The 27,812-nt window shown below is 37.8% G+C and overlaps 2 protein-coding genes across 3 annotated transcripts in view; both read right to left on the bottom strand.

Annotated features, from left to right (window-relative positions):
• The window catches only part of LOC144662814 (uncharacterized), a 13,036-nt gene extending 5,494 nt beyond the window's left edge, over positions 1-7,542 (bottom strand). Inside the window, exons 1-6 of one of the 2 annotated variants that reach the window (XM_078523760.1) lie at positions 6,940-7,200; positions 4,770-5,156; positions 4,112-4,513; positions 3,486-3,884; positions 2,431-2,688; positions 985-1,668 (exon numbers count right to left, since the gene is read on the bottom strand). In XM_078523760.1, the coding sequence (XP_078379886.1) occupies positions 1,520-1,668; positions 2,431-2,688; positions 3,486-3,884; positions 4,112-4,513; positions 4,770-5,156; positions 6,940-7,000 (1,656 nt within the window). In that variant the 5' untranslated portion in view covers positions 7,001-7,200 and the 3' untranslated portion in view covers positions 985-1,519. Of the gene's footprint in view, positions 1-984; positions 1,669-2,430; positions 2,689-3,485; positions 3,885-4,111; positions 4,514-4,769; positions 5,157-6,939 lie in introns of those variants that run through there. The other variant, XM_078523763.1, reaches the window with a different exon arrangement.
• Positions 7,543-7,879: 337 nt separating this feature from the next.
• LOC144662790 (neural cell adhesion molecule 1-like) overlaps positions 7,880-27,812 on the bottom strand; it is a 68,011-nt gene continuing 48,078 nt past the window's right edge. The window contains exons 4-13 of the mRNA XM_078523717.1: positions 26,294-26,572; positions 25,749-25,997; positions 22,778-23,044; positions 21,782-22,075; positions 18,272-18,889; positions 13,705-13,851; positions 12,824-12,845; positions 11,874-12,078; positions 9,074-11,036; positions 7,880-8,459 (exon numbers count right to left, since the gene is read on the bottom strand). Of these exons, the coding sequence (XP_078379843.1) occupies positions 10,815-11,036; positions 11,874-12,078; positions 12,824-12,845; positions 13,705-13,851; positions 18,272-18,889; positions 21,782-22,075; positions 22,778-23,044; positions 25,749-25,997; positions 26,294-26,572 (2,303 nt within the window). The 3' untranslated portion in view covers positions 7,880-8,459; positions 9,074-10,814. The remainder of the gene's footprint in view (positions 8,460-9,073; positions 11,037-11,873; positions 12,079-12,823; positions 12,846-13,704; positions 13,852-18,271; positions 18,890-21,781; positions 22,076-22,777; positions 23,045-25,748; positions 25,998-26,293; positions 26,573-27,812) is intronic.

The following is a 27,812-nucleotide window of genomic DNA, read 5'->3' as shown; positions in this document are numbered from 1 at the left end:
TATTAGCGGAAAACAAAGAAGAGTTTATCGAAAGTACGACGACACTTCCTATAAAACATCAAATGAGTTTTGGCAAACAAGCAAGAAGTCCAGTTACTCTTCCTCCCTTGCTTTCTGGACCTCTTAGATTTCAATTCTGGAATGTCTACAAGGGGAGGGGAGGGAGGAGGGAAATGTCGAGAGACCAAGATACAGCAAACAAAGTAGCCTAAGAACAAAGGTAACTGATCAGGCGGGGGGATATAGAAACGAGGTCTGGGACCGAGTAGCAATGTTCTCACATCTTGCAACGCGATCAATTCAAGTTCTAGTGAGCGGTTTTTGGACGGCGCGGCAGCAGGCGATCTTTTGGGAAAGATTTCGAAGGGTTAGAGCGCACGTTAGAGGCTGAAAGTTTGGTGAATAACATATCTTTGTATAAACTTTATATTGGCGTAAAGAAAAAAATGGCCATTCTGGAGTGAACTTCTCCTTTAACGTAAACTTCGACTTCTAAAACATGTTTAGTTGGTTGCAAAGTTGTAAACCACATTTTACCCATGCAAGGCCCGCCATAATTTAATACAGAATCTTTTTTTTTTTTTTTGACGCGAATCGGAGTCAAACACGACGCTAACATTACTCCAGAAATGTATATCTGGGTATAACGCTGGGTATAGTTTATGTATATCTGGATATAGTGTTGGTTCAATATGAGAAGTGGAACTCAGTTTGTATGGATAGCAGTCGGCCAGTAAAGTCGTAGCCGAATACGCGGACGTTCGTTGGGTTCGTCACGCGTTCATCCACGCGTTAATAGAGGCTGTATAAAACCAAATCCGAGAGTCCTTTGTGCCTTGTTATTATTGGAGAAGTAAAAGATCTTTTGTAAGGATAAATAAGTTTCACTATAACAGACATTTTATACAATTGACGCTTTTTATAACCAGATGCCGCATTTCAAACCAAAATATAGTGACCTAGACAAACTCCCATGAAACGTCCATGTGTGATGAAAGCTTTATTCGGCACTGTTCTTCTTTGTTAGGCTCTTAGTGTATTCATATAAAGAATAATTCAAACAATAAGAGAAAAAATGTTGAGGGTTTATATCGTCTGTAATCCACGCTCACTATCTAAACGATATAAGTTTGCACTTTGATATGAAAATAAGATTCAAAATTACTTACATCGCACCTACCAATAAAATATCTAGATTTACAATATAAAATAATTATGAATGATAGAAAGCTTATTGTAATTAAATTCTTATAGTGAAAAGAGAATTTGGTAAGACATCGTTTTCTGGGCATTGTGGTTAGTCTAAAACACCAAAGACTAGTAAAGCTTATATGCCCTGCGTTACATATTTTAAGGTGATATAACCGCCAAGATGTTATAGCTTTCGCAAGACAAGTTTCAAATGTTGGTAAGAAATAAATGAGATTAAAAAAAATATCTAAAAAGCACGAAATTGCTTGGGGGAAAACACAGGAAACGAATAAACAAAGGTTTTAAAAGAAGCCATTTATCTATCAAATCATACTTCATCATAAAGCCCGCGTTTTTTAGTCCTCTTGTGCCATTTATAGCCAACAGCACCGATAACAATAAGAAACGCCAGCAGACATAAACCGAAAACCAACAAAATGACGTCCGTTTTAGTTAGCTTTTTGTCATCGCTGTCACCTGAAACAAACAAATATTGATTATTAATTGAAAATCTACTTCAAACTGGATCAGTCCTCATTTTTTACGTTAGTTACTAAGTTTGGAGTACGTCATGAACTTGTTCCGGTCTTATTCAAAAAAGCGATCTTTTACAGTTTTGTTATGTCCTTAAATTGACGCTGTAACATTGGAAAATTCGTACATCTGATAAGTCTGTCAGTCTGTCTGTCTGTCTGTCTGTCTGTCTGTCTGTCTGTCTGTCTGATCGCATAATAAAGTTAGAGTTTCGTTTATGCGCTAATTTTTGTAAATAAATCCAGACGTTTCGGGACTTCTGTCCCTTCATCAGTGGAAAATAGCCGTTCAAACGTCTGTCTGTCTGTCTGTCTGAAATCATGTGAAATGACTGACTGACTGATAAGCCTCTACTGGTTTACTCTATATGACGACCTAGCCTACTGTCCGGGTTTAAGTCAGTCAATCAGTCAGTCAGTAAGGTAAACCTTTATGAGTGTCAACGTATTTAGCCCAAAATGGGCTAATAACTGGGGACACTAATTAAAAAATGTTTGTTCGAGAAAACAAAACAATCTTCTTCAACAAAACTACACTTGATGAAAAGAAAAGTTATTTCCAGTAATTGTTACATGTCAGTGAGCATATACTCCATATGACTTTACACACAATACACTGGTCGAACAGTTAGCTACTTGACACTAATGGGAGTTAAGGAGTTAGTTAGTTGTATGTAGACTGTGAATTTAGAAATAGTTACTTCACCTTTGATTGTAACCTCCACTGTATATTTCACAGTTCCTACAGAGTTTGTGGCTTTACATTCGTAATTCCCAGCGTCTGTGTCCCTGGCATCGTGAATGATAAAGTTTGTATCATTGATGCTACTTTGAAGTAACTTGCCATCTTTTCTCCAGGTAACACTTGGTATAGGAAAGCCCTCAGCTTCGCAGAACAAGTAAAGTATGTTTCCCTCAACAACAGTGACTTTATCTTTGCTTCTTTTGACAATTGTTGGAGGCTCTACAGGACATAAAATAAATTATGATGACTATATGCATCTGTATAAAACATTAAGGCAAGTAATTGAGAGGTTTTCATACATTTGAGGGTTTTACTTCTTGTATATTTACTCATCGCTGATCTCCCAAAAATGTATTTATGGAAATTTAGTTTTATAAGCGCGCTTTAATTTGATGGTAAGGTGTTTTGAATGAAATTATGTCACACAATTATTTAACATGGTTAGGATGTTCCGTAGCCTTTCTCTCCTTAACTTTTTTGAAAGATGTAGAAAATGTTCGCTTTATGTTTACAGAAAATGATTCCAACACTCGAATAATTTGGAGAATCTCGAAAGACCTTCCATAAACCCTCTCCTGAACCTTACGACCCTTTCCAAACTAGTTCTCATGTTATATCAGGAAGTATAAACGCGCGCATCCGTTTACTAGTATAGGTCAAAAAGTCGAAGCATGACTTGAGATTACAGCGGACTCTCCTACTATGCACACAAATTAATTAACTCTTGTCTTATCTCAGCCATAAAGTTTAGAGCGTGAACAACCCTGTCTAATCCGCGCCTGAATGGTAAAGGAAAAGGAAACGTCCGTCACACATACACCTATCCTAGGACACCAGCCATAACGAGTTTTAATTTTTATGTTCAAAATATTTACAGGTGGAGTTTGCTATGGAATTCACTGTCGAAGAACAACAGGGTGTATCACATTTAAGGCCAGAGCAGTCAGTGTCGAGCATACATTATTTTACATTACTGTTGGTGACGATACTAGAAACAGGAGAAGTTCGACTCTTACCACTGGCGTTAACAACAAGAGTCACAAAGTAAACTCGTGGAGAGGTGTAGTTTATTCTTCGCACCGTGCATCTGTAATCCGTAGCGTCAGCGACTTGCACATTGTTTACTTCCAAAGTACCATTACCAGTTAAGTTTACCCTGTTTGCATAACGACCTTTCTGTGTGACTTCCGTTGCGCCATCACTGTTCATTCCAGCCAGCCACTGCCATTTGGTTTCTGTTGTGGTGCAGGATTTGGAAACACAGTAAGACCAGTACGAGGCTTTGAATGTACCGTCCACTTGAATAACCTCGGCTAACACTGGGCAAGGAATCATTATTGTTTTACCAACACGTACTTCAAGCGAATCCTGGGAAGACTTGTTTTTCATAGACAGGCTATTATTGCTGTTGAAATCTAAAATAAATGCAAAGAGAACTGAAATATGTTGAAATATTATAATTGCGTGAAACCCCACTTAATTTGTTTGTGAACACAACAACATTCGTTTCGGGTCTAACCAAGCAAATTCATACTAACAGATAAGCTGAATTGCTAAAGGCCTGCACATCTATACTAACAAATAAGCTGAATTGCTAAAGGCTTGCACATCTATACTAACAGGAAAGCTGATTGGTTCTTACCTTGCACGTCAATACTAACAGATGAGCCGATTGGTTCTTTATAAGGACCAAAGTACATGCTACAGCCGTAAGATCTTTTATGGGATTCTTGAACATCAGCCAGCACCACAGATAGTATTGAAGTATCACTGTCACTCTTGTTGGTAGAGAGATGCGCATGAACTCTTTGACTGTATTCTGGTCCTTCTTTATCCAGTTTAGGATTTATGATTATGTCTCCTTTCCTTGTTACAGTCATCAAGGTCAGTATTATTGCTCCTCTTTCCCAGACACCAACTGTGACACCCTCGTAAAAGGCTTTGTCTTTTTCGTGGACGTGGAACTGGCAATAAAAAGTGGCATTTTTACCCAGACTTACGGATATAGGTAGCGATGGCAGAGTTGTAACAAAAGATGTCTTCGCTGAAAACGTGAAGGAAACAAGTACAGTGTAAGAATCAATACTCTTTTAAGAGTTATAACTGAGAATGTTTCTGAAGAGATTATCAGAGAACGACTGAACAGCAACAATACAAACAATACTGACAAAGTATAAGTTTATTCAGTATCACGGAGCACTTACAAACTATTCCTTTTGCTATCGATCACCACAAGTCAAGTCATACTGTGAAACAATTTTCTCAGAATATAAGCGTTTCTTCTTTTTTTTGTCCCTTACCTCTTACTTCCAGCCTAACTGAATCACTCAATGAATTTTTGTATGGGCCAAAGTTTAGAACAAGTCCATAGTCCATTTGATCTTTTGCACTGACATGGGAAATTTGGAAAGCTGCAAAGGACTTGGATAGGTCTCCTTTCCATTGCACGCGGCCATCTAGCTGCGGTGCCTCGTCCTTTAGGCCTGGGTTTGAAATGATACGATTGGTCCTCGTCACTGTGGTTATGTAAGTTGCTAGGTAACCGTTCCTCCAAAGTCCGAAGACCAGTCCTTGGTAATCAGGCCGTGATGTTACATTTGTACTGAGGGTCCACTGAAACAAGGCATCTGATCCTTCAAATGCTCCCACTGGATTTGAAGATACCCGAACGATCTGAGCATCATAACCTATATTGTTTATACAAGTACAACGGTTAAACAGAAAAATAAACTTGCCCTTGACTATTACATTGAATTACAAGTTAAATATACCCGTGTAAAAATAATTCTCGGAACTCTAAAATTTGAAATGTTTATATATTCCAAATGTATTTTTTGTTCATTTTTGTTGATATTTACAGTTTATACAAACACTCTCGAACGGCATTCACAAATGTCTTTTATAATGAAAGACGTCATTGAGCCAACTGCCGGTTGTTTGGCAAGTTTTTAAACGGAATTCGGTATTTTATATTATGCGTTCGTGGACGTATCTAATAACCAATAACTTTTGATGTTCGGAAGGAAAAGCCTCCTCTTGACGAAGTGTAAATTTCTAATAAACTGTGGCTAAATTTGCCCTTGACGCAACAGTGGCGTAACATATTTGAATTTCATGGCGTGAATAAATCCAAACTCGGTCACACGCATGACTTGAACTACCAATCATTTGATTTCCTTATTCTAAATAAACAAACAGAGGTGCGGTTTGTAGAAGAGGAATTCGACACTAAATTTACATTTAACGCGGACATGAGTTATTTAATAATTTTCTGACCCCCTACGTACATGGTTAGTTGTTTCTTACTAATAAAAACTGACTGAAAAAGAATCTATCTTTATATATTGACTGACGAGACAGGTATTAATCCGCAACGCTTGGGTTAAGAATAATCGATAATTGAATTAATTAAGCAGAGACTATTAACAGCGGCAGCCAGCAACAAAAAAGAAAATATTTGGAACTTCCGAGTAAGTGTTTCTCTTTCAACAACCTGAAATACAGCAATAGTTCAATGCCTTCTCGTGTCACAAGGAGGTCAGACAGATGGTAAAACTCACATCTCTTTCTGAATGATAGCAACAAAAAATGCCCAAACACTAGCTCAGCCTTCCTAGTCAGGTTTTAAGTCTACATCGCCATCAAACCTGATCCGACAGCAGCACTCTTCGTCTTTTTTTACCACAAACATATCTTCGTGTACAATAAGTTAAAAGTTAAAGTTTCATAAAATTAGATGGTTTAAATAATCTAGATTTATCATACTGTTGTCCAAGAAAAAAAATTACGTTAAATTCTTGGAAAGCAGGAAACGATATATTCTGTATATTATTCTGTAAGGAATATCGAGGCTTGTGAGTACATGGAACATCAGAATATGCTGCTTCCGTTCCGCTTACATCTCAACTGATCTGTTTTGGCTTGTTGGTGCAAGTTACAGAAAACTCTGTTGTTATAAATTGAAGGTCAGTAACCGAACACGAAGAGTAAACAATTGTCACTAAAGATCATTCCTAAAGTTAGATATTTAAGCAAGCAAATACCGCAACCTGGTGTATTCCCGATCACGAATTCGTTACTTTTAACAAAATGGATAATTCAGCTTTACAATAAAGAAAAATACTAAAGCACCGATTTACACGAAACTGAGACAGGAAATGAAAGCGAAACACAATAATTACTTCATGGTGCTTGTATGTGTCCAAAATAAGACAACATCTGGAATACAGAATTATTGAGAAAGTTTTGTTTGTTTCAGGAATAAAAGAGCTTCCATTGACTGCCAACGCACTACAATGCTCGACTGGCCTTAATACAAAGCGTGTTAAGAAATTGAATGCAAGGAAAAAATTGTTAGCGAAGAGAAACGACATTCCAAGAAAATGCAAACTCTTTAAGGTTAAGCTGATCCACATTAGACTTGGATGATTCGTTTGACTATTTTATGCTTTGAATTTAATGCAGACATACCTTGCTGAATTGTTGATATGAACAGTAAGGCCGTTATGGGTCTCATCATTTGTCTGTTCATATCTCTCAACTGTCCCAGTGAAAAAGACCTAACAGCCTAACAGCGACAAGGAGGCTGAAGCGAAAGCAACGGAAGAAAAAACGCTGTGACCCAGTCCGCTCGCGGTCTGACTTTCTCAGAACCACTAACAATGAATCTTTGTTTTGTTATAGCTAAACGGGAAGTTATTCGCTAAGACTGGAATGGATTATGACCTCACTATACAGGGCATGTTTATCATTCCTTGTTGGCTACGCTTCATTTAAACCTTAAATCAAGAGTACAGTAATGACTGAATTGGAGCGATTTCAAGGAATTTGACGAGTGATCTTTTAACATGTTCCTTACGGGTAATGTACGAATGTCCACATGCAGGCTTTTATGACCAGGCAAGAAGGCCCTTACTGAGAAAAGGGCACAATAAAAGACAATTGTCATGGACCACGGAACCGTAATTACTCTCAACGGTCACTTCGTTTTTCGTCAAATTGTTTCAAAGAATAGTAAAATCATTCCACTTTAAATTCAGGACACGAATGTTATGTTATGCTAGAAATTGCGTTCGATGATTGTCTCTCACTATAAGAACAACCTCACCATGTCCCAGTTTGTAAGTGTTCCGATCGATCGATCAAGTAAGCAGCATTCAGTTACCGATGCAGATGGCTAAGTCTTAATAGTCACCGAACACGGTAACAAACTTCAAACTACACGTGAACGAATTTTTTTGCACGGGAAATAACAGGCAAAGTTGAGCATGCCAAATACTTTGACATTGTTTCTAACTATTTTTGTGGAATGATCTGACTATTTTGTGGAACAACCTAACGTGGAACGAAGTGGCCATGGAACCCGTATTGACAATTGACCCTTGTCGCTGACCAATTACAAAATACGATATTAAAATGCAAAGCTTATTTTATTTCAAAATTAAGACTACAAAACACATTTATTTGAAAGCATTACTGTAGACCTATCGCGTCCATCAAATGATGTCGCTTATGTGCAATCTGTCTTTACTACAAAAATACCAGCTTAAAATTCGGCCGTAAATAGCGATTGAAAAATTTAATCTGATTCTATAAAATAAAAAATAGCTTTGGAATATCTATTATCGGTATTTAAGGTTGTATAAAAAAATAGCAAGTTTGATTGTTATTGTCACGATACAAAAATGCTCAAGCAAGCTACTAATAGCAGTACTAATTCTATCAATTGTGTAAGCCTAAAAATTGTTATGAAAAGGTAATTATGAAATCTACAGTTATCTATAAAAGGTCTACTTATACAAAAGCTATCAATGACTCTTATTCTGCTTTCCAATTAAGCTCTTTTAAACTTATAGCAGTACTGCTTCTGTCAATTGAATATAAAAGGCTAAAAATTATTATGAAAAGGTGATTATCAAAATTACAAAAATACAGCTGATACATCTATAAAAATTTTACTTATACAAAAGCTATTAATAAATCTTATCCTGCTTTTATACCTAATCGTACCTTTTCGGTACGCTTCGGCGGCATATCAGGCGAGTTTGGTCGAGCCATGGCTCGTGCAGTCGAAGCGTAACAAAAAGGTACGATTAGGTATTTACCGTACCCAAATTCAGCCAAAAGTCCGGTTATATTTATCGCTCTGTTGAAGCCATGCTTGCAAAAAACGTACTGCAAATTATGTTGACTTGGACTTCAACACTTTTACCAAGTTCTTCTTCTGCCTTTTTTCCACTCGTTTGTTTAGAGTTTCATTCTCTAAATTTTCAAAATCAAAATTAAGGGAAAAATTTGGAAATTCCGACTCCATTTTTTCATTGTCATTTTTTACTCGTCGGCAAACATCGCGCAATTGGCAAGCGCACTCAAGTTTAGTTTTGGCGGGAAAGTTTTTCTCTTTTTACGACCGCTAAACACCGCTAAATTTAAATTACAAAGTTCTGTTTTTATTGGTAAATTCTCCTCCTTAATTCACCGTACAGTAACACTACTTTACTTCAAAGTGACCGTGATATGGGGCATATCAGGTCAGTGACTTGATATCGTAGGATATCAGGACAGTAGATCGCGCTTCTGATTGGCTACTTGCGAATTTGGGTACGGTAACAACTCGAACTCTTCATAACGTAAAGCATACTGCTTCTATCAATTGAATATATAAAGCTAAATTATTATGAAAAGGTGACTATCAAAATTACAAAAATACAGCTGATACAGACTATCTATTACTCTTAAATTTTTCAAAACGTTCTGCTTCTATAAATAAAAAATGAAAGTTTTTAAAAAAAATATTACAAAAGGTAATTATTGTCAAAACTGACATTTGTTTTCCATGTTCGGCTGCAGATATATCAATAAAAACATTACTTATGCAATAGTTGTCAATAGCTCAGTACGAGCTTCAAGACTGCTTTCCATAAATGAATGAAAATCCGAAAACCGTACAGAGATCGATTAATATTTGCTGCGTAGCCTCCTTTCATTCGCTTGCAAGAAAACAAAAAATGACCTGCGTAATCAGGCAACTTAAGTTACCGCCAGTAGTTACATGGAAATCATCTTTTATAATTTGTATGTTCAACTATCTAAAAAACTAGGCGTTTAAGCCTCCATTACCTAATAACTAACAAAAAACAAAACTATTCTGCTCCACAGTTACCCACAGGTAACAGTCCACCCTCGCGGTTTTGGCGGCAGAAACATGGAAGAGATTATTAATTTTTTTTTTCGTGTTAATAACTTCTATTACAGTAATAGACCTGCGCGTTAAACTCAAACCAAATAACTGTGACTTTTTCGCTTTGTCAGCAAGGTCTGAATAGTACAGTAAAGCTTTCAGCTAGGCGTCGTTCGAAAGGGCCTCAAAAAACACAATTCAGCCGTGAACCAGGTGCTACGTCACACTAACTTTGTTTGAATCATTGGCCCTTGATGTTTCCTCCTTGTCGTGAATACGTGTCAGAACATTTAAATTGAATTGAAATTACGAAAAGGTTAAACTCAATCTGATGAACAAAGGAAATCACTCACTTCTCTATTTTTTTAACTGCACCAAAACTGTACAGTAACTGCTCTCTTTTTCTTTGATAAAATTCGTTCACTATTATTTTAGACTATGAAATGAAAAGAGAAAATTGCCAAACACGACTTCCTTGAATTAAAAAGGTGGAAAAAATGTTTGGATGTGCTCGATGTTGTATACATTCTTTTCACGGTTAGCGTGCAGTAAATGTGATCATTGGTTATTACCTTAAGCTAAAATGCATCGCTTAACAGGTCAAAAAACACAACCAAATCTTATAAATTCGGAGTCGACTTGAAGTTACTATTTTAGTGAGTAAAAAAATATATTAATTTCGTACATTTTACGTCTGTTATTAGTTTAAAGTTAATTAATAACTTTGAAACAACAAACGAATAAAGCTACACCATAAAAACACTTATACTCTTGTATCTTATAAAACTATATGTTGGGTTGAAAATTTCATTGTGCAAAAGGTCTAAAAGAACAAAACGCAGTAAATAAAAATGTTTCAGTTCTAGTTGATTCGGTTCTATGTTTCATAACTAGTGTTGGATGGGTTGTTAAAGGCTTCATGACACACTGCAGCTTGTTACGGGTCTGCACCGTGACACTGTGAGATACGTAACATAACACACTGCACATAAACACAATATGCAAAGGACAAAATCGCTGGTTTAGAGACAAGTTGTGTCAACCATGTAAAAAGTGAGCTCAGTTCAGCTCTTGTCGTTTTAACGCAGACCGACATATTTCAGCGTGTAACAGTGCCTTAAACAATCCAGACTATAGAGAACAGTTGTAAAGAGTTGGTGAGTGTTTACATGCTCTCCACATTAGAGTACACCACGTCCTTCTTAGACACATTAGCATAAGTAGGTTCAGGCGGAGGGACACCAAACTGTGCAATATCAGCATACTCAGTCCCTTCATAAGCTGGAGGACGGACTACTGGCCCTGCAGCGGCACCACCTGGTACAGGGGCAAGCTGAAAATCAGACCTCAAGTCATCCAGATCTGCATACTCCAGTTCACCGGGTTTCTATTAAGAAAAAAAAAAGGCTTTTGAGACTTTATGAACAGAAATAATTGAAACTTAAAGGAAAGTGGAAGTTCCAATGTATATTTTTCGTTTGAAAAGGAAGGGAAAGAAGCCATTCATAAAATAGAACCTTTTCAAAACCCTGTTACGTGACTTCGCCAGAAACAAGGTGGTAGTAGTACAAAATAGGTGTTAAAATCTGATCTAGTAGCACGTTTTCATACAACGGTCTCGAAAGTAGGAACCTTAAATCTCGTTACTTTTATTTATAACTGTAACCCACTTAATGATTGGCTAGGCCAAGCTGAAGGGTTTTACAAAGGGCGTATTAGTTAAGGTACTATCTATTTTAATCATTGTGTACAACCCCAAAACAGATGATATTGACGACGACGATGATGAATAAATCAAATAAACGGCCAACAATGATTGTTATTACGCTGGTTAGCCTCGAAGCATGCGGTCAACTTCTGCGACTCAGAGAGCCTAAAAACCACTTTTTGGCGACAGTAATAGAACTTAATTGTAATTTTCGCCTGGAAAACTAAATCTAAATATGGGACATATATAGCAAGTGGTTTGAACCCTTGAGTGTCAGGAAAGAGGTACAAATATAGAAGTGACCATAAAGTTACAAAAGTACACTGATTGTAACTAAAATATTAGCCCTCTAACTCATTCATTCGTTCTATTGCAGCAAGCACCTGATACTTGAGATGGAAACGGTTAGAGTGATTCATTGTACCAAAAAACGCAAACAGCTACAGCTGGAAAGCCGTTTACAGTACCCCTGTAAGAATAGCACAGTACTTTAGGTTATTATATAACCATCTTTACCTTTTTAGGCGTCTTCTTCGTCTTTTTGGATTTGTCCACCTCGGCATATTCGTCATTTGGTGGTCGCCTGTTCTTCTTCTTTTTCGACGGATCCACTTGCGCATAATTAGGCTCGGCCACTGGACCCGAGGCTTGCAGACTTTGAGCAGCTTCTCTGCTGACGGACTGGTAACCATCCTCTATTTCATAAGGATTCCCGCTGCCACTACAAGAAATTACAATGAACATCTTCTACCTCCTATTAACACCGCAAAATTCCGAAGCCTATTTTCGGAGGTGGGAGGAGAGCAATATCATTGATAGTAAGGGATTTCACGTCTGGAACCTTTTAGATAGTAAATGAAAATAAAAAGAACATCCAGAACTTTATAAAAAAAGATATGAAAATAAAAAGACTTACGTTCGTATAATAATAATAATAATAATGAAAAAACAAAGTTACCGACCCTCGGCGCTAAAGATCAGAAGGACGTCTTTTTCTTTACGTGTTGTGAGGGGGGAGCTGGAGGTTTCAGAGGTTCAGCTACATTTGTTATGTAAACACTAGCAGCTTTGTCGTCGAGTGCAGCCCAAATAAAAAATTGCTGCCACTATTTAAGTCACTACAGTAGAATAGCTATGTTGTACTGGTGTTACCAACACGAACGGAGCCAAGAATTTGAACAAGTAATATTTAAATCACCAATCAAAATACCAACTTAAATAGAGACATGCGTTTATTTTTCGGGCGTTAGGTCATGTATTTCAGGACGAATTTTTTTTGGGTCTCCCTTAAACATTAAACAATAAGGATTAACCCATTTTGTTGTTCCTTCTTTAATTATAAATAAGATTGATTATTTGTCAGCTGCAGATTGTTCTCCAGGGTTTAAACATTCCATAGAAGCAAAAGTTAAGCGTTTTATGCTTTGGCTTAGCAATATTATTTTAGTTTTTTTTTCAGTACTTACAGCTCGTCCGCCGACGTTTCGTCTGAAAAAAGATACCAAAAAAATATGTTACGAACAAACAACTACATTACGTCACAAGAAAACCGGCTATAATTATCTTTGTGATGACAGACTTCGCTAAATTATTTTACAGCAAAGAATTAATTGAGTTGAAGCGGAGCTCACCAGCGGCCCGAAGCGGAGCCCCATAACCAGAGGAATAATCATGCATTCACAGAAATGGGAGAACCATGCTTTTTATTTTTCATGGCCATTATGGCTAGCGGTATGGTTTACGGGCGCTCTCTGAACGTACGACGTCAAGCAACATGGTGCCATACTCCAGAAATAGGGTAATTTTCAGGTTAATGTCAGGTAAATCTTTGATATTAGACATCGAAGCTTTTGTCAATTGACTGCTGCCAAAACAAAGTATCGGCTGATCAGTATTATCACATGACCATATCGCGGGCTCAGGTGTAGAGCCTATCGAAATCGTGTTTTTTGAAGTTGACCGCTGACCAGGAAGAGCTCGGCTTTTAGGCTTGGCTAAATCTATCTAATACCAGTAAACCGGATGCTTTTCGATTTCTACAACAAAACCAGTTACTGAATACGTTGGTTTAGGTACCTTAAAATCGCTGCAAGTTAGATTTTTGCCATATGTTTTTCTTAACCCTATTTTTGGTTCTAACTTCTCGTACGTAGACACAAGTTAACACTTCTAGACACCTAGCGGATGGGTAACCTTCAATGTTAACCACGTTAACTTTACTGGCGCACTGTTGAAATGTTATTATTATTATTATTATTATTATTATTATTATTATTATTATTATTATTATTATTATTATTATTATTATTATTATTATTAAAGTAACGAGGAAACATTTTAACATTACCGTGGCTTGAAGCCTTTCTTCGTCTCCAAAGTACAATTATGACGATAATACCAATAATAAGCAGAACACCCGCTGCAGCTAGTCCAGCGTAAATAGCAGCGCCCATTCCGTTATCTTTATCACCAGTCTGGGTACCACCACCTGGTTCTAAACCAAACAAGAACAAAGAAAACAATTTGAAGGCACACGCGCAAAAAGAACACTTCGAGTTTTGGCTAAATTGAACATTGTCAAAAACAACTCCAAATTTCGCATGCAAGTTTGTTTACGTGTGCTAAACACTGTCCTGTATTTCATTTCGCTGGTATTTCCTTCGTTTCAAAAAATAACACATGCAAAAAGACAAGGGTCTTGCTGGCGGCGCCTTAAGGACTTTTCTTTGAAAAACGATAAACAAAGGAAACCTTTTGTTCCTAAAAACAATGAAACCAGCTAAAGTTTTAGGGTTTAACATATAACTCTAACTCTAAAGCTAACCCTAACGCAAAAGCTTATCCCTAACGCAAAAGCTCAACCCTAACGAGAAAGCTAACTAACCCTGACCCCAAGGGTTAGGGTTAAGGTTTGACGTTGGGGTTAGCGTTAGGGTTGGAGGTTAGGGTTATAGAAAAGGGTTGGAGTTGTAGAAACGTGTTAGGGTTAGCGTTTCCGTTATCAGTTAGGATCGCGCTTTTCTTGCAGTTAGCTTTCACTCCAGTTTGCTTGCGGTTAGCTTTCAATGCACTCTGCTTGTGGTTAGCTGTTTTTTGTTGTTTCGGGCAAGACTAGTATTTTAATCTGTTACCGTTAAACTGTAATTTGAGGTGAAATTGAAATAAAGATCGAGTGATATGAGACTGATTGATTGAATACGTTTGCTCTATTTGGCAGCCAGTACAGCACCTTATTTCTGTGACAAGTTCTCGGTCGATCCCATTTTAACGAGCTGGTGTTTTCACTTCATATTAGTCTTGCTTTCAGTTAAGTGCCGCCGGCTTGCTCTCACTTCTGTCTCCACTCCTTACATCATCATCACACATCTCAGTACAAAATCCCGCGAAGTCAAGATAAACTTCTTAATAGGTTTTCGTTCGCACGAATCGATTGATTGACGAATATTTAATGAAGGACAGAAAAAAAAATTGCAAGGGAAGGCCCCCCGCCGAATGACCAAGTCTAAAACCAGCTCGCTTCTCGGCAACTTTGTCGCTGCAGCATCCAAGCGGACACTGCAAAACTCACGCTGACATAGTTCCCGACAAGAGATCTGTGTTTTAGACTTAATTATTACCGCTTGGTTCCAACCGACCGTACGTTCAGACAACATTCATAAGCGCCTAAAAAGCGGTATTGTACAAAACAAAGGCCGAACATCTCTCATTTCTTCGAGAAATGCTGTGGACTTACGGGCTTCCAGACTTAACGATGTCCTTCAACCGCCAAGCGGACGCACTTGTCCTCAAAGTTTAAACAGCAACGTTTTATTTTCAAAGTCGCCATTTTGTTCAATTTCGACTCGCCTGCCTATAACATGTGACCTTACGTCACAATGCAGTATCCAGTTCCAGTATCGAGTCAAGACAAGTTTTTAAAATGGTTTCTCGCCTTCCGTGGACGCTTACAAAACCCTACAAGGAAAGATTTGCACGCGATGCGTTGGAAGACTCAGACTGCTGGCTGACTGGGAGAACGTAAGTTTGCAAAATGCCTTTTTTCTATACATTATTTCTGAAAAATGAAGAAAAGTCCAGCGAACTAAAATACAGAACAATTTTTAGCACACGTAAACGAACTTGCGTGCGAAATTTGGAGTTGTTTGTGACAATGTTCAATTTAGCCAAAATTCGAAGTGTTTCTTTTGCCCGCGTGCCTTCAATTAATCAATGCGAAGGACACAGTAGCTTTCGACAGTAATTAAGCGTTAGGTTCGTTTTGTGTTGGCTGAGCTGTGTAATTGATTCTATTGCGTTTCCTTACGTTGAGCACAAGACCGTATACTTTTTTTGGAGTTCTGATTGGAGTTCAGAACGTCATTTGTGTTTCTTGTGCTTGGCCAAAGGGATTACTTTGGTTTTGATTTAACGAAAGGCGTTAAAAAACGGTCTGTTGGTGTTGCTGTTTGGTGTTTTCAGTACTAGGGAAAGCTTCACAAGTAGAATAATAGCATAGTAATTTAAAGGTTTGTCGCTGACTGTGTTTTTGATGTTATTTTCCAAGACGTTTCGGCTATTGCTTAAGCCTTCATCAGTTAAAAAATCAAAGCTTTCACACGTGATTTAAAAAAGCAACACGTTAGCGCGCGCTTTAAAAATAACCTGTAAAAGTTTGAAACAAAAGAACGTGGCGCGAAACTCATGCACGTGACAGGGACTTGTAAACCTCTGGGATGACAGCATGGTCGTTTCCAGAGTGCGGATCCTCAATGGACAACCAGGCATAATAATAGCACCAATAAAGAGATCTTGTATACCTCTACCTTGTATAACGTTCACGAAATTTTAAAGCAGTATGACAGAAGACTTTTCAAAATTTCCATTCCGTTCCACTTTTTCAACACGAAAACTAGAAAAAGCTGGAAAACGCTGTCTTTCTTTAGTACTAAGAATCTAAAAGTGGTTACTTTGGTTTTGATAAAGTTAAGTGTTTGAACAAAATAAACATTTGGCGTCGGACTTACGGTCGGCAAGTGAAAAATATTTTCTATAACAAGTCTTGCTTAATATAAGTGCTACGGGTCTGAAAATGAAGTTTAATTTTCGTAAACAAGTCACAGTGCCTTCATTGGAAAAATATTTTGTCCTGTGGCAGTGCAAGTTAACGAATCGCGGACGCGGGTTACAGTTATTCATCTCTATTGTTCATCGAATTCGAACTTGATTCGATTAAACTATCAAGTTTAAAAATTATGAAGGAAGAATGTGTTTGCAGTTTTAAGCCTCAATTTGTTTAAAATCGCTCGAACGTCCTCTTTGCTTTCACAGATAAAAAAGGTTTAATTAGCAATAAAAAAAAGTACAGGGTTACAGACAACTTATTGTGCCTGTGCTGTTTTATTTTAAGATGGTTGGGATTTGGTTTCCACTTTCCATAGCAAAACCCTAGCGAGCGGGATCGAGAGGGCTTACACGATGGTTTTGTTTTTGAAAACACAAAACACGCTCATGACATAGATGATGACATAACTTTTAATTTAATCTCCGTCAAGTTTATTAACAGTGTTGCAACTTTATGCACTGGTAAGCTAAATAACAAACAAAAGCCAATGACCCAACGACCAACCGTGTAAGTGAATTCGGCTTCACAAACGATACTCCTATTTGCATTCTGCAACACAGACGTAAGAAGTGAAGTTGGATAAGGAAAACAGTGACCATGCAACTGAAGCAAGTCAAGGATAATGGCCGTAGATCGTAGAGAACATTACGCATATTTTTGTTTATAAAATAACTTAGATACTACGCGCGATTTGATTGGTCAAATTGTTAAAAAAAATAATGTAACATTGTACCGGTAAACTCCGCTTGATTACGCATAAGGACGAAGAATTAACTTTAGTTTAATGTCTTCTTTTGGTCTATCTGATGGTTAAAACGGGGGATATGATTCTCATTGTGAAAATCTACTGAGGGTGGATCACAAAAATTAATTTTCCCGCCCAACACAGTTGAAGAGAAGGAACTAGAAAAAAAAAAACGAAAACACAGAGACAAACGTATGAGAAGGAAACATGGATATCGTTCCATTTAACAATTACTCGGAAATGCAATTTAAAAGGAATTAAAACTGCATCAAATTGGTCGCGATGAAAGCTTACTTGAATTATTTTGATGGCAGAAACTTTATACGCTGAGTCCCGTACGCGCTTGAATTGTAATTTCAGTTTCATGTGCTTTCAGTACTTTCTGCCAAGTCTATTATTCGGCGAAAACGAATACGGAATAAATAAATTCATAACAAATTTCTAAAGCAGAGTTTGTGGAACGAACCTTTATTCTCAATACCTTCGTCAGTCTGTGAAGTTTGTATTACTTGCAAAGTTTTCGTGCAGTCTTTTACTTTTGCGATGAATCACTCTGACCACAATTTGCTATATTTCCACGTAAAAGAACTTTAAAATCGTTGTATACATTTTGTACCGTGACAGTTTGCCTTTTTCCTTGTCTTTCTTATGACTTTTATAGCTTTAAGAGAACTTTTAAACGTTTTTGTCGCGTTGATTGGTGAATTGTGTGTGTAGAGCTGAACCTGTGTTTTATTCTTTCAGCCGCTGTGATTGGTTTACCGCGTCATCCGATGAACTTGTTGAGAATAAGACATTTGATCACGAAAAATAAAATAGATTCCTATTTCTTCGACGAACGTTTTCTATAGTTACATGTATATCGTAAAAGCAATAGACCACACTTTCTAGGGCTTTACTGGCGTAATGAAACCACTTGGGATGTTGGGAGAACACAAGAAAACCTTGTAAAACACTCGCCTGACGGCTCGTGATTTAAAAGTTTTTCTCGTGTTCTCCCAACATACCGCGTGGTTTTACGCCAGTAAAGCCCTAGAAAGTGCAGTCTATTGCTTAAATGGAACATACCTTCTCCTTTCACCTTGACGCGCTTGATTTTACTTTCCTCGATTTTACTTTCACCATGCACGTTTGTTGCAGTAACTGCAAATTCATACTCCTTGCCTTTCTCCAACTCAACTTTCAATTCTCTCACTGAGATATCTGTAATTGTCTTCAGCTTGGTCCACTCTCCTGGATTACTATCAGTCACTATTCTTTGGTACACAGTGTACTCTTTTATTTCTCTTCCATAGTCTTTTGGTTCTTTCCATTTAAGCGTAATTGTACCGGCCGTTACTTCACTAGGTATGTCACCCATTTCCACAGCTGCTGGGACCCCTGATGCCTTGACTCTCTTGATCATCCCATCTTCTTTCAAACTTTCACCAAGTTCGTTTGTCGCAGTAACCACAAATTCATACACCTTGCCTTTCTCCAACTCAACTTTCAATTCTCTCACTGAGATATCTGTAATTGTCTTTAGCTTGGTCCATTCTCCTGGTTTACCATCAGTCACTATTCTCTGGTACACGGTGTACTGTGTGATAACTCTTCCATTATTTTGTGGTTCACTCCACTTCAGAGTAATCGTATCGTCTGTTACTTCACTGGGCAGATCTTCAATTGTCGCTGCTGCTGGGACTCCTTGGTTAAGGAAAATATCAAGATCAGTTATCATGCCATTAACAAGTTATCAGTATCCGTTATGTCTTTGCAAAATTTTCCCATGTCATTCACACAAACTGTTTTTGAGGGTAACCACGCAAAGCAAATTTCAGCAGGTTAGCGTCTTGAAAAAAGTCATCAGTTAGTCATATCAAATCTTGATATTTTTAATTTTGCGAAAAATTGTTATCATTCCCAAGAGAGTTCAGGACTGAGTTCCCTGAATTAGAATCACAGTGCCGTTTACTTTGATTTGTTTTGTTTGTAAACAACGACAATTACAGGTAACTTACTTTTTATAGTTTTGCACAAGAAAAAGCTATATGACGTAAAGTATATGAAAAAATTTATATCTGTGAACTGCGGATGAGATGTAAAGTGAAGAAATGATCCTCGCAGTGAATTGCATTTAAAGAAATTGCGAAGAAAGAAACCAGAAAATTTTTTTGGCTTGAACGGGAAAAAAGCTGTACATAGCATGGTCTGTGATAAAACAACCCGTTCCTACATGTAAATTATTCTGACATATTTTCTAAACAACATAAGATCGAGATTGTCTAATTGGCGTGCGTCGTGGGTCGTGGGTCATGCGTCGTGGGTCGTGCGTCGTGCGTCGTGGGTCGTGCGTCGTGGGTCGTTTGTCGTGCGTCGTGGGTCATGGGTCGTGCGTCGTGGGTCGTGGGTCGTGGGTCGTGGGTCGTGGGTCGTGCGTCGTGCGTCGTGCGTGTATAAGCCGAGTTACCAGCTATCTCTGGATTTTAAATTGACCTAAAAATGTGTGACGCTTAACAGGGCCGAAAATTTGAACTCACTTATTCAAAGACCTCGGATGGAGGTGTTACAATATACGTTGCATGAGACTACCGCTAGAACTTCCCCTCTCCTACCCCTTTGAACGCCGGCCACGCAATTAGCCACGCAGGCTACTAGTTCGCAGAAAAACTGAAAAATCTTAAACAAACCAGAACACCCTTAAAACGATTGCATCGACAAGGACAAATTTCTTCAGTTTGACTGATAAGCCAATCAGTTACTTCTTATTCTGCCATTTCATCAGTGTAAAATCGGAATTTTAATCAGGGACCAGTGTGTGGATCAGTGGCAAACTAGTGTCGAAATATTTCCACTGGGTTTCTTGTTTCTTGGTTTCGCAGGATATATGCACAAATAATATGAACATTTTTATTTTAAAATAATGGTCTAAAATATAACTTAAGTCAGTTCAACAAAATGAAACGTTCATTTCGCTACAGTGCTTGACAATGCAAGTTATGATTTCCCTTTAATCTCTTTAAACGCAACCTTCGATAGTGCATCTGCAGCCTCAAGCTTCAATTGATAACGTAAGGTCAAATCTCGACGCACCCTCACCGCATTCAAACGTCTTAATAGGCAGCTTTTGTCCCTATTTCGGGGAATTTCGTTCATATCGGATGTGTTAGTATGAGCAAAAAATAGCTGCTGAGTGTAAATAATTTTTTTAATTGTTGTTTGACATCTGTCACTAATTTTAACTTTGACCTAAAACACGTCACGATAACTTAGTCACGCGAGAGTCACGCTTTTCTGAACATTCCCGTTTTCCCAGGTATATGAGTGTTTTTACTTTCTAAATGTTTTACATCTGAACCAAAGTGCTTTGAAAAAATGGCGCACAGAAGTCCACATATCACCATTTTCAAACATTTTTTTAATAAAGCCCCAAAAGGCTTCGTAAATTGTCCCGATACCGGTAATGTATGAAACTTTAAATTGTGAAAATCAAAACAGGCCTTATCTTTCAAGTACTTGTCTTGTTTTTGGCATATTTCTGTCGTTTGACCGCGGTCGACGACAAACTGAAACAGCAACATCGATTTGGCCTTGTGAAACAAATCTCTAGTACTTAAAACCGGCGTACAATTATTAAGTCATTTCAAGAATATAAATAATTCCTTTCGCTATAGTCCCAGACAGTGCAAGTTTTGATAATGCTTCCGCAAATGCTTTCAGCAAACATGTACGTTTCACCTATTTTTTAACCAATCATACTTGAGCGTTCCCACGCCACTAATTGGATCACTGGTAAGTAGCGATCAACGGAAAAGAAACTCATTGTTTTCAATTAGAGGAATAAAAAGTTGGCCATGAACAGGAAAAAAAAATTCCATTAGGTGTTCTGTAGAAATCCCTTAAAGCTAAAAAAATACTTTAGAAGTTGTAACTTTTTCACTTGAAATGACCAAGAAAAGCCACGAATCTTTAAAAATTATAAAATATATTGGCTAGCGTGACTTCCCTGATAAAATTGGAAAAACAAATAAATGAATAACATGATCATTTAATCGATATGGAATGAAGAACCACCAAGCTACCTTCATGAAATCGTTCAATAAATTGGTTGTTACCAAAACGTTGCCGATCAGAAAATTCTTAGTCGGCAAACAGCCTGCACGCCAAGGTCAAGCAAATACTTGCAATTTTCGGCCCACTTCCGTAAAACTGCCCAGCAGACATGAAGGGAAAAAAGCGAAACATGAAAGAAAAACATGTTTTGTTAATAAGAAAAACGGTATCCAAAAATATCAAATTTGTGAGAATGCTCCTTTGCATCGGGGGCGAACTTGCCTTGACCCAAAACGCACGACCGACCCACGACCCACGACCCACGACCCACGACGCACGACCCACCCACCCACGCCATTTAGTCTGACCCCATAAGATCTTCTTTGTACTTCCTCCAGTTAGTTACATTTTAATGTACCTATTTTACATGGCTGCTGAGAAAGGACTTACATTCCGTGCTTGACGTAAGTCATAATCAAGAAGATTCAACATCAAACGACAAGCAGTATACAACAATTATTCGAACAATACCTCGCATTTCTTTACCTTCATATTTGGTCTTCACTGCCTTTTCTCCAGCAGGTCCCTCAAACACAGCATTCCTGGCAAAAACTTTCACAGTGTAATTGGTATCCCTCTCCAGACTTCCAACAGACAGACTTGTTGTACTAGGGTCAGTAACATTCTCATTCTTTATCTCAGTGCTACCTTTTAGTATGACCACTCGGTATGCTGTGATAGGACTCCTCCCATCATCAGTTGGTGCAGTCCATTTTACTGTCAGTGAAGTGGCTTGAATGTCTGATTGTCCGATAACGACAGTCGGGGCACCTGGTTTATCTAGAAGAGTGATAAATACAGTTGAATCCCCATTTCTCAAATCCTCAATTTCTCGGACCTCCTCATAACTCAAATAAAGCAAAAGTCCTTTCACTTGGATTTGCTTCAATCAGCCAAACACTCCAATTTTAAACCCCTCCCATCGATTTCTCGAACTCTAACTTCTCAAGCCAATTCTCGTATCCCTTGAAGATTCGAGAAATCGGGATCCCACTGTATAGTTTTTGAGTTCCATTAAAATCTTTTGAATAGTTATTCAGTTTATGATGTTTTGCTAGTTCTTAACGTGTTTTATTCCCAGTGGTTACACGGTATAGGGGTACCTTAATTAATAACGCTAAAATATTCATAGAAAGTGTTCTGTCACCATTACATACTTTATCAAGAGCTCGTTACATCTCCACGAAATTTCGATCCGGCAACAAAAACATTGTCGATGTCAAGAAAAATCACTATTCATCTACTGTCAGTTCACTGTAAGCAAGATGAATAAACTAAGAGTAAATTTTTATCTTTCTGTTGATTTTGTGGTGAGATAGGATTAACATCCACTCAACATCGAACCATTCAGTGAAGGCTAGGCCAATGAAGCTGATGAAACACTTTAAGCGACAGACAACTTGGTAAGTTTCCCTTTCTTTAAAAAGAAATCAACTGTTGGCATCAAAACATAGTTTTGAAATTAAGACAAATAGCGCTTACTTATCTGTTCTATTTTCACTATCTTGAAATCAGCAGGAGTGATTCCATTGTTAGCATCACACTTGTAAACACCAAAATCTTGATCCACATTCATCTTCACATTTGCTGTGTTCTGTGTAGCAGTGACTTCCTTGATTTGATTTCCATCAGGTTTGTACCAGGTGAGTGTTGGTGTAGGAACACCATCTGACACACACTTCAATGTCACTGTCTGACCAATCCATGACTTGGCAGCTGATGTGGTAGCTTCCTTTATTGTGGGCGGATCTGAAAAATAACAATATAACATCCGATATTAGTTAACAAAACTGGATGGTGATGTTTGATAACAGCAATAATGTTTTATTTCCTACAATTTGACTGACCCATAATTATTCACCTTTAACCTTACGAAATTCTGGTTATGCTGGAACTGCTGATAATTTCTGTTTCTTGACAGTGTGTGGCATTTAGTACCATGAATTCACGTGTTGGGTGAATAAAAATGTATACTTTGGACCAAGTTTATTTGACGGCATGATTAACATAGTAGATAGAGGTAAGTAATGGGGATTAATGGGGAACTGACCAATTCTCCCTTTTTTCTCTCACAAAGCGATTTATAGTTGGCGTTTCCTGTGTGGCTTTAAACATTTTACAAATCGTTTTAGAGAAATTGATTACACAAAGATTGGGTTGCTCGGTTCAATTAACTTGAAATATCACAGTCTTGGAGTTACACAAAGCAAGATACACTTGCATTGGAAAGGAACAAATACTTCCAAGTCAGTACCAAAGCAAGCTATTACATTGATTCAATAAGAACAATCGCCCCGATGGCTGCTGTTACTTCAATAAGTGTTGTTACAATCAGGGCGGTTTAATGAGAACATTACACAGTCAATCCTTAATGTCTGCAGCAATTGGGGCGATCGAGATCATTTATATTGCCTGTGTTCTATTCAGGCGATTGGTTGCAGACCGGGACGATCGAGAACGTTTTATGAGAACTTCTTTCACACAGGGAAACGATCGAAGCAACCTAAACTGCCCCACGGTGCATCAATATTACCTAGAACTGAAAACGGCCTCACAATCATCATGGTTGCCAAAACAGAAGAGATTAACCCAACGTTGTTCATGGAAGAAGTCCAAACATTCGCGTGTATAAAGAACAAGTTTCAAAAAGACCACAAAATAACTACATAAGGATAAACAGTTGGAAAGCTATAAGAGTTAAGTTTGTTTTGGATGCCCCGAGTCAGAGAAAAGATATAAAAACTGTCACACCGATCTGACACCAACGTTATTTGAAGAAACGAGAGAATCTCCCATCTGCCTAGGCCATGAGCACGCGCTTTCCACACTGCCAGATGATTGGGGCGATTCTATGAGAACCCCCTTATCGCTTCCAATTGCTTGGATCGCCTCCGATCGTCTTGGCAGTTGGAAACGATTGAGGCGATTGAAACAATTATATGAAAACCAACTTTAACCAATGGTAGACAATATTCTAACAGTGTGGCATTTAGGATAACTACTGGTAATTGTGACAGCATTAGTACATGCATCCAAAGCAACCCTGTAGATGTATGTGTTTCATGATGCATGCATTTTATTTTATTATTGACAACAAAATGACAACAAAGAGAAAGAACAAGCATCAGCAACTACGCCATACAGGTGAGTTCTTGGCTACAAACGTTCAAGCACAAAATTACAACGACGTGATTATTTACATAGTTTAAATATAGCAGATGGAGTCCTTTTAAAGTTTTTATTACATTTTATTGTTCCATTACCCTACTAAGTCAATTGTTAAAGCACCAGTCACTACATGTTTAGTCTTCTAAGGGTCTACATCCCAGTCCTACATGTATATTAAGTTATTTTATGAAATGAGTGATTATCATGGAGGATAAGTAGCAATGTTACATTACAGAAGTTAGCTATTAAACAAACCAGTGTTAAGAATACATATTAATAACTATAAGTTGCTTCCCAGGGTAAACCGATGAAAGGTTAACAAATATCTTCATACGGCAACAAACGAAAACAAAGTAACACACGAAAACTTCTCCCCTAAATTTGGCCAACTTACAGTGTGTAACTTGATTAGATTCCTTGACATTTTTGTTTCATTTGATTCTGAGCAAATGACACATCAAGTAAAAAATTAATCCTAGCGTAAACTTTCAACACATTTTCTTCCAGGCAGACCAGTCTGCACTACTAGTACACCTTGTGTACTTATTTTTCACTTGCTCGCTGGATTTTGTTACAATCGCAGTTAGAGGAGTAGATTACCCAAATACTTTATTAAAGGAAATTAACGCTTGTGTTAATTAAGGTATTGGAAACTAACGCGACTTAAATTAACGGGAATTGAAAGAAAAATTACTTCCCAATAAAGGAAATTAACGCGAAAGAGGGGGTAACATTGAAGGAAATTAACGAGCCGTACACAACACGAGCAAGTTTATTTTAACACTTGTTTGCGGATAATCTTAAACGCAAACTATGTTCATGGTACTTTTCCCACTTCGAGCGTTCTTTGCAGTATCAGTATAGTGGTAGATGTCCACCCTGATAAAATAATGATTTTTCCTTTGAGTCAAGAACGTCTGGACTGCAACAAGAAACTGGGACCAAAATAATGGAAATTAAGGTCATGGAAATCAACGCTCCACTTAATTAACGGTGCGGAAATTAAAGTTAACAAAAATTAACGCGACTTAAATTAACGCGAATTTTTGAAATTTGCGTTAATTTCATGACGCGTTAATTTCCTATAATAAGGTAACTTAATAACACAGAGTACCAAAAATATATTAAAAAACAAACACTGAGAAGCAGAACAAGTGATGCTAAACCAACAAAAACCAACACTAATTTTGCATGAACTCACTGCTAATTATTCTTTTATACATTTATAAGTAGGTTGCCGCAGCAGCTTATATTAACTCTAGGACATGCTGGGATGTAGACTTACATTGCACGGTAACATAAACGTTTGCTGTCTTTTTTTGTCCCACTCCATTGCTTGCAGTGCACACATACATCCCGGTGTCACTTCTGTTACTGTTCTTAGTGTTCGGATCTTTTGGTACAGCTCTGCCTTGTACGTACGTTTTCCATGATATAGAAGGTGTTGGAAAACCTGATGCAGCACAGCTCACAACAATAGGATTTTTTTCATTCACTGTTACGTTTTGGGGCAACTTTGTAAAGTTGGCTGGAACTGCACACAAAAAAAAAGAATTCGAATAATAAATCAGCTTGCTTGACTTGGTTATCCTGTTGGTTAAGCACCCTACATAAACTCAGGACTTTTGTAGAATTCATCAAACTGAAGCTTATGATGCTATTAGTACCTTTTACATACATAAAGAGATATCAGATGAAAATTGCATTTCAGCGAAGTATACAAGATAACCATAATATGAACTGTGATAACTGCAATAAACAGGGTTAATTAGAAGAAAGGCAAAACAAACACACATTAGCCATCCCACATTAAAGAATGAGTTTACTCACCATTGACATTAAGCGTCACAGTGGCCTCTGGCCCATCTCCAACATAATTGTGTGGTACACATTTGTAATCGCCGTAGTGCTGTGACCGTTTTACCTTGCTGATGGTGTATTGACTGTCTTTACTATCTTTGACAGGATCAGTGGTGTCATTCAAATAGAACCTGTACTGAGACACTTGTGGCTTAGCTGCCGTGACGCGACATGTGAATGTCACAGAGTCTCCTTGTGTGACGGTATCCTCAGCTGCACTAGTGGTTAGTCTTGTACCTTCAGGTTTGTCTGGTAATATCAATCAATGGTGATTCAATTCTTGAAACTTTCTTTTTTCAAGCGAATTAAAATAATGGCAAATGCCTTATGGAAATGGCTTTCCTGTTTTGATACTGATACAAGCTCGTTCTTCCGGCTCTTCACACGATACTTTCCTTCAAGAGACCCATATAACATACTCTGAAGTTGAGGTTTAATAATTCACCAACTGATGTGATGAATTTTAACATCTAGGTCTTTTGTAACTACAGTAATCTTCGTAAAGCAAAGATCCGTAGGTAAGATGATCATTAAAAGTTAATTTTCACTTCTTACGACTGTACGGTTCAGTCGGTCATTCCGTTTTTGCAGATATAAAACTTTTCATGAGGCTAAACTTGGAAACAGCAAGAAGGCCTGGTGTGCAGTGATTTTTTCGCTTGATTGAAACTGAAACTTAGTTATTGCTTCCTTGGGGATTTCGGGTAGTAGAGCGAGTCTAACCGAGGTTGTAAACCCCCAGACGTGGCACATTAGTGGAGGTATTCTCAAGGATCTAATGGAGCAGTTACAAGAAACATTCACAAAAAACTGTTTTCTGCGGACCATACCTAACGTTTTCAATTGGCCTTTTAGCAGCCTTCCCTGACTCAGATCGATATGAAAATCACACCAGTTTTTTAACGTAATTGATTTTTCCATGGCAACGATAGACATGTTTCAACCAAACATGTTTGACCTTAGCATGCTTGTTATTGCATTGTTCACATAAGGTGTCAGTTTCAAACACGTCTCATGCCTGGTGTGTAATTTATGCGGTTTTAAGGTACTTGCATAAAGTTTGTAGCTCGAAATTGCTAATGTTCAACCCCTTCGGAGGAGAAAGACTTTCAAGCGTTTAGCAAGGAGACAGTATTGTCATATGGGTTTGCCGTTGGAATATCTTCGAAAAAAAAGCGCTTCAACAAAGTGTAAACATCTTGCACTCGTACAAAGAATGAGTAGTGAATTTGCCCTTAGCAACGGTTGCTACCGAAAAGCCTCGCTTTCCTGCACATGCCGCCATATTTGCAATCGATGTATTAATTCTTTGGTTTTGTGTCAATGTTCAACCCATTCGGAGGAGAAAGGCTTTCAAGCGTTTAGCAAGGAGACAGTATTGTCAGTACTATTTTGTGATATCTTCGATGGTACAAGAAAAATTGTTTGTGAATTTTGGTTTTCTACTAGACTAGACACCACAAATCCATACCCTATCCCGGACTTGCAT

Source organism: Oculina patagonica, chromosome 8 (assembly GCF_052425735.1).
Source record: "Oculina patagonica isolate OP01 chromosome 8, crgOcupat, whole genome shotgun sequence".
NCBI lineage: Eukaryota > Metazoa > Cnidaria > Anthozoa > Scleractinia > Oculinidae > Oculina > Oculina patagonica.
The sequence above is the reverse complement of the archived record's forward strand: the minus strand, read 5'-3'. Positions and strand labels throughout refer to the sequence as shown.